The following is a 14,441-nucleotide window of genomic DNA, read 5'->3' as shown; positions in this document are numbered from 1 at the left end:
AATGGGGGGTTCCTTGTCCTGTGGCCAAGAAAGAGAACTCAAGCCGGGGTTACGCAGGCGCTAGAGCAAGGAGCAGTGCATACAGAGCCCACACTGTCTCTGAGGGCGCCCCTTTACTTTCATGGGTGCAACTCGCGACTGTAGGGCAAAGGCAAGCAGTGGGGTGCCCTCCTCCCCCGACACACTGGGGCCGCAGTGCTGGACTTAGACCAAGGAGATCTGGGTTCAAATCCCCACTCGGGCAAACAACTCTCTGGGTCACCTTGGGCAACTGCTGACCTGCCGCCTAACCTACCTCACAGGGCTGTTGTGAGGACGAAATGGGAGAGGTTGTACCACGTATGCTGCCCTGAGCTCAAGGGAGGGAGGGGGGATAATAATATAAAGGGGGACTTTGTCTGAGAGCCCCTAACAGTCCAGATGCTGGACATTCTCCAAGTTCAGCACCAGAACCCTCCTTGCTAAGGGACGGTAACCAGAAAACGGTTCTTCTCACTTTCTTGAGCTGTCTGGCTCCGCTACTACTACTACGGATATTTAAATACCGCTCTTCAACAACATTCTCAAAGCGGTTTACATAAAAAATAAACAATATATCAAGAAGATGGTCCCCTGTCCCCAAAGGGCTCACAATCTAAAAAGAAACGTACGGAAGACACCAGCAACAGCCACTGGAGGGATGCTGTGCTGAGGGTGGATGGGGCCAGTTGCTCTCCCATGGCTAAATAGAAGAGAATCACCACTTAAAAGGTGTCTCTTTTGCTCAGTGAGCAGGGGTCTACCCAAGGGGTCTTCCTCTACACAAGATGAAGACCATTCTGGACTATCAACAGCTCCATCTCTCTCTCTTTGCCAGCTCCCCACAGATCCCTCAGCCTCTTCTCCCCCTTGGAAACAAACAGGCCAAAAGAATGCTGGGTGGTGCACAAGTCCCCTGCAGGATCAGGACCGCCAGCTGTCATTCCTGAGCACAAAGCCCCACCCATAGATAGCAATAGCAATAGCACTTACATTTATATACCGCTTTATAGCCGGAGCTCTCTAAGCGGTTTACAATGATTTAGCATATTGCCCCCAACATTCTGGGTACTCAGAATGTTGGGGGCAATATGCTAAATCATTGTAAACCGCTTAGAGAGCTCCGGCTATGGAGGAATTATGAACTCTGGGTTTTTTACAAAATATCATGAAAAGCTAAGCTTCCAGGTTTTTTATTTTAAAAAGAATTAGGGACTGCAGCATGCATCCTAACTGCAAATCAAATGAGCCCAAAAGGTATTTCTTTTCCTTTTCTTTTTTTAACATCCTGTGCATTTTAGGAGACTTGAGTCAAGCTCTGTTTTGGAACATTTGGAGTTGTCAAACCAAATTACAATTAATTTCCCCATAAACTGGCTTGTGTGTCAGTGCTTGTCATGCACTAAAACATTTAATACTTATTGAAAGTGGCAGTTTGAGAGGGGGCTGCTTCCCACCCACCCCACTTTTTTTCTACTGAGAGCAGAGAAGGGATTGCAGGAGATGGAGAAGAGGAAGGAAGAGGGGGCCAAGCCGTTCCAGGGCCTGAGGCAGAAAACCCAAACCAAACTTCCATGCACACTATGTAAAGTGGGGGAGAATCCACCCGAACGCCTCTCCGAAAAGAGGCTGAGCCAGGAGAACTTTCTGGTGGGTCATCCTCCATGTGGGTCACAGCACTCAACCCTCTCTCTCTGCTGCCTTAATGGCACTCCAGATCCTCCTCCTGAGGTGGCCACCTCACCTTGCCCTGCTAAAAGCTTTGGGAGATGATGAGCAAGACCACTAGGGAGCAGTCCCTATGCTATGGTCCTGTAACATGCACAATTAATGCTGCCCCAGAAAAGACAGACCTGGTAGGCCACGAGCAAGAAGAGAACTAGCCTCACTTTCCCTGTCCGGTAAGTTCCAAGAGCAGCTGTGCTAGACGGTTGCAATAGCCATGTCACTAAGTCCTGATAGCAAGCTGGCTCCTTGCAGTGGGTGGACCACAATTCATCAGCTTCCTCAGATGCATCTCCTGGATTTCTCAAAAGGGAAGGAAGGAAGGAAGGAAGGAAGGAAGGAAGGAAGGAAGGAAGGAAGGAAGGAAGGAAGGAAGGAAGGGAGGAAGGAAGGAAGGAAGGAAGGGTCTCCCCAGCTATCAAAAGGAAGCATCAGCACTCTTCCCAAGCTACAAAGCCCTCTCCATAAGACTGCCCTGGCAAAAGGAAGCAGGATGCTGAACAGGTCTTGAGCCTATTCCAGCAGGGTTGTTTTACGTTCTTGGGATACTGCCCCCAACCCAGAGCCATGCACACATTATCCCTGCCTCTGGGGGTGGCCTGGAGAAGATAAAAAAGGGCCATGCTGGATCAGACCAAAGTTGAGCATTCTGCCCTCCACAATGGCCAACTAGATGCCTCTGGGAAATCCAAGCAGGAGATGAAGGCAATAGCCCTCTCCAGCTTTGAGGAGTTGCATCTGGTATTCAGAAGCAGACGGCCTCTGCACATGGGGGTTCCATTCCAAAATATAAAGGACATCAAAGTGACCAAAGAGGTGCCTTGCTTCCTCTAGTCCAGCAACCTTATGACAGTGGCCAACCAGATGCCTCCACAAGCAGGGCAGGAAGGCAACAGCTCTCTCCCACTGCTGCTCCCCAGCAACTAATATTCCAAGGCTTACTGGCTCTGCATCTGGAGGCTCCATATAGCTACTAATAGCCATTGCAAGACTTCATTAAGTCTCATTACTCACCACCACTTGTAGAGCCTGACACAGGAGTGAAATCTAAACCAAAGACAGCTTGGGAAGATGGGAGGCTCCTTCTCCTCCTCTCCCATCTGATGGCTGGACACCTGCTATTGTTCTATGACAGACAAGGTCCTGTCCTCCCTTCTTGCCTCCCCCACTCAGCATCTCCCCCATCTGCTGCTGCTGCGGCTGGTGAGGAAACAAAACTCTCTGGGTGAAATGCCACGTCAGATGGAGAGCTGGTGGGCTGAAGGACAGCAGACTGTCTCCCCAGTGGGTTCTTCATGGAGCTGGCCTCTTGCCCATGCTCCCTGCCTGAGAAGGCAGCTGAGAACGTTTCTCCTTTAGCTCAAGTGCTTGAACCAAATGAGATGGAATGGAGCAGTCTTGGTTGCTTTCGTGCATCTGCCCCATTTGGGGAGGAAGCAGGGGATGGCAGGCAATCTACTTTTTACTCCATCACAGGCCCTTTTCTCCCCAGCTGGGCACACTTTGAAGTCTGGTTGGGGGAAATGTGCCTGCAGTGAAGGCAAAAATTATCAAGCAGTTCAGGTAAGAACGAATCTACCTACTTTCCATGTCTTGGATCGGGGTGCATGACATCATCACAAACCAAGCCATTCAGGTGTTCCTATGTGGCACAACATCTGCACCAAATTTGGTACAAATCAGTACAGGCATTGCATGTTGTTGGGACACACATACACTGACGGATGGACACGCAGAAAGACAGCAAGGCAATCTTACAAGGGTACTTTCCATGCAGGAAGTACAGGTGAAACTCGGAAAATTAGAATATCGTGCAAAAGTCCATTAATTTCAGTAATGCAAATTAAAAGGTGAAACTGATATATGAGACAGACGCATTACATGCAAAGCGAGATAAGTCAACCCTTAATTTGTTATAATTGTGATGATCATGGCGTACAGCTCATGAAAACCCCAAATCCACAATCCCAGAAAATTAGAATATTACATGGAACCAAGAAGACAAGGATTGTAGAATAGAACAATATCGGACCTCCGAAAAGTATACAGTGTACTGTGCTTGACTGGCCAGCAAACTCGCCTGACCTGACCCCATAGAGAATCTATGGGGCATTGCCAAGAGAAGGATGAGAGACATGAGACCAAACAATGCAGAATTGCTGAAGGCCGCTAATGAAGCATCCTGGTCTTCCATAATACCTCATCAGTGCCACAGGCTGATAGCATCCATGCCACGCCGCATTGAGGCAGTAATTGCTGCAAAAGGGGCCCAAACCAAGTACTGAATACATATGCATGCTTATGCTTTTCAGAGGTCTGATATTGTTCTATTCTACAATCCTTGTCTTCTTGGTTCCATGTAATATTCTAATTTTCTGGGATTGTGGATTTGGGGTTTTCATGAGCTATACGCCATGATCATCACAATTATAACAAATTAAGGCTTGACTTATCTCGCTTTGCATGTAATGCGTCTGTCTCATATATCAGTTTCACCTTTTAATTTGCATTACTGAAATTAATGGACTTTTGCACGATATTCTAATTTTCCGAGTTTCACCTGTAGGCTCAAAACCACCCCCATCCCCCAGTTTATATGAGAACAGGGCATTCACACAAAGAACAGCCATAGCTGCCCCCCGGATCACCAATTCTGGCCCTTAGAATACCCACCAATCCAGTTCTATCCCAAGATCTCATTGGCAAGGAATCCAGTGCAAGATACAAATATTATCTTTGGACAGATGGGGAGTTCTACGTATCAGGCAGTATATAAATATGGCAACTAAATATGTCTGGGGACCAGAGGCAGAATGGCCTGAGACGGCCTAGGGCATGAAGAGCTCGGCCCTCCCCATCTGTCTGCACCCCACAGGCCCATCCTGTCCAGTCTCCAGTAGGATGGGAGTCCAGTCTCCTTCCTCTTCTGCTGCTGGAGCTCTGGCTCGCCTCCATTTCTTCCCAGTCCCGTCCCGCCGAGTGTGCCATCCCACAGGTGGACAGTTGTGAGAGAAGGAGTCACGCCTCAGCTCCTTTACATGTGTCACATGGGTCTCCCATTGAACCTTCACACCTCAGAGGTTTCAGAGGTACTCCTGTCTGCATACCTGCTGCTCCAAAGTCTCTAGTGGGCAGGTTCAACGGGCCAGGCTGCTCAGTCATGACTCCTGCTCACAGCTGGCCAGATGCTGATCGCATCCTCCTTCCTCCTGATCTATAAGGGAGCAACCCCTTCCACTGGCCTGGCCAGGACCCATGGCCATTCGGCTCTTCACCAGAGGTCAGACCCCACAGTAAAAGGAGAAGATGAGACAGTGCAATGCTGTGCCTGCTGACCTCCATCTCCTCCTCCTCTTCAGAGTTCTTACGACATTGAAGCATGTCCCCTACGGACCTTCCATCCCACTGCTCCACACTTTGATCAGTAACTGCAGTGATGACTATTGAGCTGCTTACCACCTGCTTTCACATTTTTTTTCTTTCAAAATGTAAAAATATCATAAGGCAGGGGTTCTGAAATTGGGGTCCCCAGATATTGTTGGAGCCAGCATGGTGTAGTGGTTAGAGTGCTGGACTAGGACCGGGGAGATCCGAGTTCAAATCCCCATTCAGCCATGAAAACTAGCTGGGTGACTCTGGGCCAGCCACTTCTCTCTCAGCCTAACCTACTTCACAGGGTTGTTGTGAAAGAGAAACTCAAAGTATGTAGTACATCGCTCTGGGCTCCTTGGAGGAAGAGCGGGATATAAATGTAATAATAATAATAATAATAATAATAATAATAATATAATTCCTATCATTCTCCCACCAAAGGCCACTGTGGCAGGAAATGATGGGAGTTGTAGTCCAGCAACATCCAGGGACCCAAGCTTGAGAACCCTTGTAAGCAAGCATGGAATACAAACACAGCCCAGAACACCAAGAGCCGGGCCAAGATGGGAAGTCTCCTCCTTTTAACTCTGATGTTTCAGGGAAGCCTATGCTCAGGCACTAGCCTGTCTGTCTGTCTCTCTTCCTTTTCATCTTGCCTCTCCTTTCTCCTGTTCCGTTCCATAATAAATCCCCTGCGCACACTGAATACAACCCTCCTGCGGCTTCAGCTGGCGGGGTGTGCACCATAGCTGTGCTTCCCGATTCAGACGGCGTTCAGTCGCCTGACAGGAGATGTCATTTCCCCGCCTGTCGTGGCAGATTGGATTGGAGTAGAGGGCCAAAGAAGAGCCGGCTTTGTGCACGTTACATTAGGCACCAATGACTGCCAGGACGCAAGAGCCGGTCTGAGCTTTGAAGAGCTGCTGTTGGAAATCCCGATGGGTTACTGTGGTAACATGCAGGAGGGAGAGACTGAGGGGAACTCACCGGACTGGTTAAGATACACATCAAGGGCTGGAAGTTGTACACGGCCACCTTCTTTCCCCCCCACAAAAATAAAGCAATTGAAAATACTTGAGGATTCAAACCCAAGAAGGGAGGAAGAGGCAAGCCCTGCCATATGTTTCCCATGCAACATGGGGACATCAAAAAGGCTACCCTCAACCCCTTCCCAGGAGAATTTGCATAAGGTCCCGTTTTTTGTTTTTGTTTTTTTGTGTGTGGTTTTTTGGGGGGGGAAAGAGACCCAAGCATTTGGATCTGAATTATGCAAATTACAGAACAGCTCATCTCATTTGCTTCATCCGCATAATTCTGATTAAAGGACAATCACCCTGATTCAGAGAAGGCGATTCAGGCATGGGAAGAGGCTTCCATCGGGGGCCACAGATGTAAGTCAGATGCACACCCAAACACAGATGTGCATCCCCATTCTCATCCTTGTGCACCTAGAGCTAGATCAGAGGGTTGGACTTTTGAAAAACTGGAATTTTAGGAATATTTGCACAGTGGCAGCCAAAACCACAATGAGGTGAGGGTGAATGTACACATGGATTGCCTTTCCTTAAGGTCGACAGAACATAAACTGGACCAGCAGATATTTATATCCACACTGGTTGTCAGAGAAGAGGGAAGACAGGTCAGGAGGACAAAGACAGGCAGGAGACAGGAAGCAAAACAGACATCTTGACTTTAAGATTTCCAGCATCCTTTCGTGGGCACCCAACAGCTCGTTACCCTTCTATGGAAAGACCCATTTACATTCTGTGTTTCCAGGACCACTTCAGAAAAGTGCCAATTAGGGACACAAAAGTCAGCATCCTGAGCAGCCCAGCCATCTTTTTTCCTTTAAGCAAGCGATGCAAAAGGTAGGCATAAACATATGAGAAATGTCCAGCAAAATCTCCCGAGTCTGCTTGGGGCTGAGCAGAACATCCAGTGATCAGGAATGGGGGATATGAGTGCCCTACATACTGTAGCTACACCCAACAGCTAGCACAGTCATTCAAAATAATAAACAAGCCGCACCAAACTTTGCTGACTGCATAATCTACTCGGGTCACAAAATTCAGTCTTACAGTGCAGAATTTGAACGTCTCCAAGCTCATACCACACAGAACTCTGTCCAAAAATGGCACCTATCCAAACAGAGGCGCTCTTACCCCTGGACTTCGGGGCCGAAGTCCAGGGCCTCCACAGCCTCTGGGGGCCCTAGGAAGTGTGGTCGCCCAGCAGAGCATGATGATGCTTAATTTGCAGGGCAGGGGGCGCCTCCTCCAAAGGCCTTTTAGTCCAGACTCCAAAATTACCTAGGTGCACCACCTCTGTACCCAAAGCCTAAAAGATCCCATACCAGCAGCAGAGGCATCAAGCACTCCTAAGGCGAGAGGCCAAAGAGGTGCTCAGCAGAGGATCTGGCATCAGCAAGTAAAAGCTCCAAGAAGACTTTTCCAAAAATACCATCAATCTCAGTAGAGATGGACGCCTCTGGCGGAACTTCAATTTTCGGAGTGGACACAGGAGGTGCTCGGCCAGCACTTCGGCGTCCTTTCTTGTCCCCTCCTTTCTTTTCCCCAGACGGGCCACGCCGCCGCGCACTCATCTTTCACCACAGGAGTCTGTAAAAGTCATGCACACCATTAGGAAGCGCCAGGCACACAGCAGGGACGGGTGGGCCAATGCCTAGAGGTGATCAGAAAGGGGGGACGTTACACTGCACCCCCATCACTATAGCCCTTCGCCTCCACCATGCTCTCCCCCCACTCCCCACATATCCTACACCTCCTCATTCCCGATTAGACTGAAGAGAGGCAGTGTGGTGTAGCAGTCAGAGAAGGAGTAGGGAGAAACAGGTTCCAATCCCTTCTCAGTCAGCCCTGAAGTTCACAGGGAACAGCCCAAGCTACCTCACAGGGTTTTTGCAAGGACGAAAGGGGGGGGGGGACACGAGGGACAGCACCACCACAAGCCACCCTGAGCCCCTCAGAGAAAAGGCAGGACGAAAAGCAATTCACCCATCTGCCCCCTCCACCCCCACTCTGTTTCCCTTGCACAGGTCTTCAGCGGGGTGGGGAGCACCTCCAAACGATTCATGGACGACGCCCTCACCTCGCTCTCTCCTATGCCACCTACTAATAACCCACGAGCCCCCCACACACCTGAATCGCCCCATTTGCTCTCCTCCAGCCCCCCCCGCCTTGCTAATGAAGGGATGCCCTGCCCCTCTCCCATTTCCCCTTCCCCAACCCCCCCCACACACACACCTTCCCCTGCTAGTCCCAACTTCGCACCTGTCCCCTCCCCCAACTCCAAAAAATCTCGGTCCCCTCCAGAACTCCGCCCACCCGACAACGTTTCCACGAGCAACGGATCAACGGCAAAGCGTAGGGGGAGGAGCCCCGAGCTCCGTCGAGCCACCAATGGGGTGGCGAGGACTGAAGCCGAGGCGGAGTCTGTCGGCGCCAAGCGACCGTTGTCGTGTGGGGGAGGAGCTCTGGCTTCGAGATTGATAGCCGACGGGGAGGGGCGTGAGTGCGGGTTGAGAGGGCGGGCCTTGCGCCCCATGAGTGACAGGAGGAGGAGCTGTGGGAGAGAAAAGAAAGGGGTCAGTTCCTTCAGTTCCCGCCTCGCGCTTGACGATTGGAAGAGGGGAGGAGCTCGGAAAAAATGACTGACAGTTCGCGGGAGTCAACGAAGGCGGAGGGAGCTGGGGTGGGGGCCGAAGGAGCAGAACGCGCGGGGCTCACTCCACAGCCCCGAGGAGGCGGGAGGAGGACAAAGCCGGTTGAGCGCTGAAGGAAGGAACAAGCTTGTCAATCATTATCAGAGTCTCGCCTAATTGGATAGCTTTGAGCACGAGGGGACTATAAAGGACCTTTCCACAGTGGTGGGAGGAGGGAGCTCAAGTGCTCAGGCTTAGCAGGTGGCTGAGGGGACTTTGTTTAGTGAATGCCTGACCTGAGGGAGTGAATGAGGTCTCCCCTAGTGCGAAGCAAGAACCACCACTGTCAGCATGAGTCCCAGCATGCATTGCACATCCTCTATGCCATATGATAAATAAATAAAATAAATAAGGTGTTTGTTGCTCCACAAAAGTGACTCCATTCTTATTGCCAGAGTCAATGCTACCATTTGTGGTAGGTAGGTGGACACAATCTTACCTGGTGTAGTGGTTAGAGTGCTGGACTAGGATGGGGGAGACCCGAGTTCAAATCACCATTCCAGCCATAATACTTGCTGGGTGATTCTGACCAATATAGTACTAAGAATAGGTACACTCCTCATGCCCGTAGTAATAATTAAAAGATTACTCCTAATGCATAAAATATATTTCAAAATCAGATGTTTTATCATTTGGTATCATTAATGCAACACATGAATGTATTAAAAACACATTATTGCAAGATCACGATACAAGAACCACGCACAAATCCTTTCTAAATAGGTGACTTCTCTAAGGACCGGATATTATTCACAAGTCCCAAATCATTCTGGAGTTACATCCAACATGAGTTAAAGCAGATGGATCACCTTGGGAGTTTTTATTTATTTAATTTACATACCACCTGGCTCCGAAGGCTGTAGGCAGTTCACAAAAATAAACACAATGAAAACAAAATAAGACAAACTCTTAAAATAATTTAAAACATTCAAAGATTACCAAAAGACTGGCTTTTTAAAAGTGTCTTAAGGGCTCTTTGGAAGGCTGGTAAAGATGTTAAACCGCAAACATACAGGGAACTCATCCCATAGCCCAGGAGCAACTAGAAAAGGCCCATTCCTGGCAGCATATGGAGACAGACCTCTCTCGATTACCTTAATGGGGCGGTGGGGATCATGCCGGCGAAGGCGCTCTCCCAGGTAACCCGCTCCTAAGCTGTTTAGGGCTTTAAAGGTAATTACTAGCACTTTGTATTTTACCCAGAAACCTATTGGCAGCCAATGCAATTGTTTTAAGACAGGCATAATATGGTCTCTCCGAGAAACCCAGGAGACCAATCTAGCCACTGCATTTTGGACCAACTGAAGTTTGCGAACTACATACAAAGGCAGCCCCATGTAGAGCGCAGTGCAGTAATCAAGCCTGGAGGTGACCAGAGAGTGCACCACAGCTCTGCGATCATTATCTTCAAGGTAGATGCAGCTGTCATATCAACCAAAGTTGATAGAAGGCATTCCTGGTGATAGCCTCAACCTGAAAAAACAGAGTGAGGCCTGGGTCCAGAAACACTCCCAAGCTACGCAGCTGATCCTTTAGGGGGAATGTAACCCCATTCAGAACAGGAGGATCTATCACATCCCTCAAAGTAGGATCCCAGTACCTCCTTCTTGCTTGGATTCAGTTTCAATTTATTATCCCTCATCCAGTCCATTACTGCCTACAGGCAGGGATTTGGAGGGGCGGGGGTTATGTCATTTCCTGGTGATGATGTCATGGAGAAATAGATTTGGTTATCATCAATGTATTGATAACACCCAGCTGCAAACCTGATGTTCTCACCCAGTGGTTTCATATAGATGTTAAAAAGCACTGGAGAAAGGATGGAGCCCTTAGGGACACCATACAATAGCTCTTGTTTCAGACTTGAGCAGCTATCTCTGAGCGATACCACCTAGAATCTACAGTGATTTTAGCCTGCTTTCCTTAAGGAAATTAAGCTCATGAGATCACCCAGCATGTGTGTGTGTGTGTGTGTGTGTGTGTACGTGCTCCCCTATCAACTTCGCAATGCTTGAACCAATTTGGACAAAATTTATTACAGTTGTAGTGACACATAGGGATATCTCAATGGCATAGTTTGTTGTGATGTCATTCACCCCAATTCAAGATGGCGGATGCATGGACATTTGAGCTCAAGGTGGCTAATGTGAACCACCTACTTCAGTGGTTCCCAAACTAGGAGCCTCCAGATGTTGCTGAACTACAACTCTCATCAGCCCCAGCTACACTTTATTGTGCCTGGGGATGATGGGAGCTGTAGTTCAGCAACATCTGGAGGCTCCCAGTTTGGGAACCATTGACCTACCTGATATGGACCAAATTTGGTACAGTGGTAGTAGCTACTCAATGGTGTAGTTTGTGATGATGTCATCCAACCCAATTCAAGATGGCGGATGCGTGAATGAGGTGAATGTGGGCTAACTTGTGAAGATGGCAATTATCAATTAAAATAATAGTGAAAGGAAAGTAGGCAGTGTAGTTCTCACCAGAACGTCTTGCCTTCAGAGCAATTTGATGGGACTTATTAACTGGAGTTTACTCCTTAGAGGAGTTGACATTTTGAAAGGTTTGAACAATTCTACTGTTCTTGTATTGTGATCCTGAAATTCTATGTCCATTATACTACTGTTTCATATATCATATTAATGGTATCAAGTGATAAAATATCTGATTGTGAAATATATTCTATTCTCTTTTACATATAAAGAGTCTCTTTCTTCACTATGTTGGGCATGAGTGGTCCTTGCCTTAGTCACAGGCAACACTGGCATGCACACCTGATGGAGCAGCTATTAGGAGGGAAGTGCCAGTTGCATCTCGTGTGATCATCATCATCATTCACGGAGGACAGGTCTATCAGTGGCTACTAGTCTAGATGGCTATAGGCTACCTCCAGGCTCAGAGCCAGGATACCTCTAAATACCAGTTGCAGAAGAGCAACAGCAGGAGAAGGGGCATGCCTTCATCTCCTGGTTGGGGGCTTCCCAGAGGCATCATTGGGTCGGCCACTATGGGAAACAGGATGCTGGACTGGATAGGTCTAGGGCCTGATCCATCGAAGCTCTCTTTATGTTTTCATCAATATTTATTTAATTATTTCTTTTTTATACTTATTGGCCACTTTCCTATTTAAAAGTGCCCAAAGCAGTGTAGAAGACAAAACATTTTTTTAAAGAAAGAATTATCATTTAAAGTACTGCAATTGCAAGATAATTAAAAGTCAACAAAAACCTCATAAAACCGCTACAGCAGAACTTCCAAGCTACAGAACCCCACAGCAGCCTACAAATATCAGAAAAGCTTCTGCACCCCTGTAATCATGTTTCCGCTTGCACATTCATAAGTAAACAGATCATTACGAAGATGCTACAAGTCTCCAATCCTTGCAAAAACATCCTAAACTTCACTGCTTGGGGACCGCGGAACATCAGAACCAACTGTATCAATACCTGAGTCTGTCACGTGTCCTGGCTTCCAGAACAGGCTGGGGGCCTCTCTCCTGGATGCATATCATGGCTGGTGGCCAGTGTGAGAAAAACCCTCCATATCCGATTCCCCAAGGTAGTGTGTTCCTTTCCCGCCCCTTCTCTTTTAATTGCCGCTGCTTCTCACGGACAGGACTGCATTCTCCATCCCTGCGCCAAACGGTCCCCTTTGTCACCAACTCACGTCTATCAAAGCTGTGCCACCGCCTGAGCGGCTTGTGGTGGCAACCAGAAGATAGGGGCTTAATAACAGGGCTTGCTGGGAACCTGCTGATAATCCAGGGCCGCTGATGGCTCCTGGGCCGATAAGACTGTGCAAAACAGCCAGTTAATCTACCTTCCTGGCAGCGGACTGAGGATGCTATGCTACCTGGAAGCCACGGGTGTTGCTAATAATGAGGCTCCAAATGGATTCTTCTCCCAGAGAGGCAGGCGGTGGGGGGGGAGAGAAGGGAGGCAAGGGGGTCTCACACATCCTGGCAAAGCAGAGTCCTTTTGCGTGTGAGCATCTGGATCCAGCCAGCTCTGTGCAGCTTGGGTGGCTGCTGCCTTTCTCTCTCAGCCTTGCAGTGCCACACACACACACACACACACACACACACACACACACACACACACAGAGCTCCTGTCCCAATCAAGAGATTGCCTGGGGGGAAATCACAATACATGGCATAAGTTCTTTGTCTTGTGATTTTCATCAGGATCGGGAGGGCTTTTTGCTTAATGGTGACATAGACCTGTATTGCCGTTCATTGAGGTCATATTGCACTCACTTCGGCCTTATGTACAGTGCCCTTGATCCAACTTCTACACCAGTTAATTTCTTAATCTTGTCAGTGCAGACACTGAAGGGTTTGGGATGCATCTTCCAAATAAACAAACAGAATAAATGCATTCTGCTACCTCTGCCTATCCATTTCCCTGCACATAGCTTCTGTATACCTGCACGCACACGTGCACACACGACAACCCTTCATTAGCCCTGCAAAAGCTCCTTGGCCCTGTTGCCTGTAGCCATGAAGGCAACCGAAGATCTCCAGGTCAGCGGCTGGCGTCCATCTGGTGCCCACCAAGCCCACTCATCCCATGGAGGAGTTCTGTTTGGCCCTGGCTAAAGGACTGGGCTGTGGGGGGTGCCATATCATTGGGGAGAAAAGGACAGATCCTGGAGTCATACACAGGATCCTTGTTTCCTCTGCAAGGCTCTCCTTTGGAAAGGAAAAAGGGCCTCAGTCTGCCTCACTGGAGCATTTTTCACCAGAGCCCAGCTCAGGGAGAGAAAGCTGTGAAGGATGAAACAAGGCTTCTCAACACCCCGGCTAGTTTTCAAGGAGAGTCTTGGTACTACCAGGCAAAAGTCATTGTTCCCCAAGACCCCTGGGAACAGCAGTCCGCTCCCCTCAGTCTTCACACACAGACACTCCCCACGCCTTTTGTTATAAATCACAGATTCACAGACCAAATAACATTTGTTTTGCCTCTGGGGGAGAGAGAGAGAGAGAGAAGGCCCAGGCTCAGGAGAAAGGACACATGGAGATTAGAAATGCACCAGAGCGACACATGGGAAGGAAGCAAGAGCATAAAAGAGCAGGCCAAAGTTGCATGGCCCTAGCCGTGTCCACCTAGGAGAGAGGGGTCAGGGGTCAGGAAGGCAGCTGGGGTAGAAATGAGAGTCCCCGTCACGGGTGGGTTAGCAAGGGGGTAGGGTGGGGCGGGGGGTTCTGATTTGCACTCAGGGGTCTAGGAAGGACTGAGGTTCATATCGCTGTCACTTGGACTGATACCTACTGGAGTTTGTTTATCTTGTTTGTTTATTATATGTGTACACACCCTCAATTTCCGTCTCTGGATGGCTTACAACAACATTAAACAAATTAAAACAGACATAAAAACCTTAAAATTATTTAAAGCCACAAGTCCAGTTAAAAAGCTTGGGTGAAAAAATGAGTCTTTAGAGACATTTAAAACGTTGTCAGAGATGGAGAGGCTCTTATTTCAGCAGGAAGCGTGTTCCAAAGCTTTGGGGCAGCAGTGGAGAAGACCCGTCCCTGAGTAGCCACCAGACAAGCCAGTGGCAACTGCAGAAGAAGCTCTCCAGGTGATCTCAATGGGCGGTGGGA

At 48.7% G+C, this 14,441-nt stretch overlaps 1 protein-coding gene across 6 annotated transcripts in view; it reads right to left on the bottom strand.

Annotated features, from left to right (window-relative positions):
* The window catches only part of DNAH2 (dynein axonemal heavy chain 2), a 158,803-nt gene extending 150,218 nt beyond the window's left edge, over positions 1 to 8,585 (bottom strand). For 2 of the 6 annotated variants that reach the window (XM_053259990.1, XM_053259995.1), the window contains exons 1-2: positions 8,406 to 8,439; positions 7,576 to 7,797 (exon numbers count right to left, since the gene is read on the bottom strand). In XM_053259990.1, coding sequence (XP_053115965.1) covers positions 7,576 to 7,717 — 142 coding nt within the window. In that variant the 5' untranslated portion in view covers positions 7,718 to 7,797; positions 8,406 to 8,439. Of the gene's footprint in view, positions 1 to 7,575; positions 7,798 to 8,378 lie in introns of all 6 variants that reach the window. The other 4 variants (XM_053259994.1, XM_053259991.1, XM_053259993.1 and 1 more) reach the window with 4 other exon arrangements.
* Between the last annotated feature and the right edge of the window lie 5,856 nt (positions 8,586 to 14,441).

This window comes from Hemicordylus capensis, chromosome 6 (genome assembly GCF_027244095.1).
Source record: "Hemicordylus capensis ecotype Gifberg chromosome 6, rHemCap1.1.pri, whole genome shotgun sequence".
Lineage (NCBI taxonomy): Eukaryota > Metazoa > Chordata > Lepidosauria > Squamata > Cordylidae > Hemicordylus > Hemicordylus capensis.
This window is presented reverse-complemented; position numbering and strand designations above follow the sequence as displayed.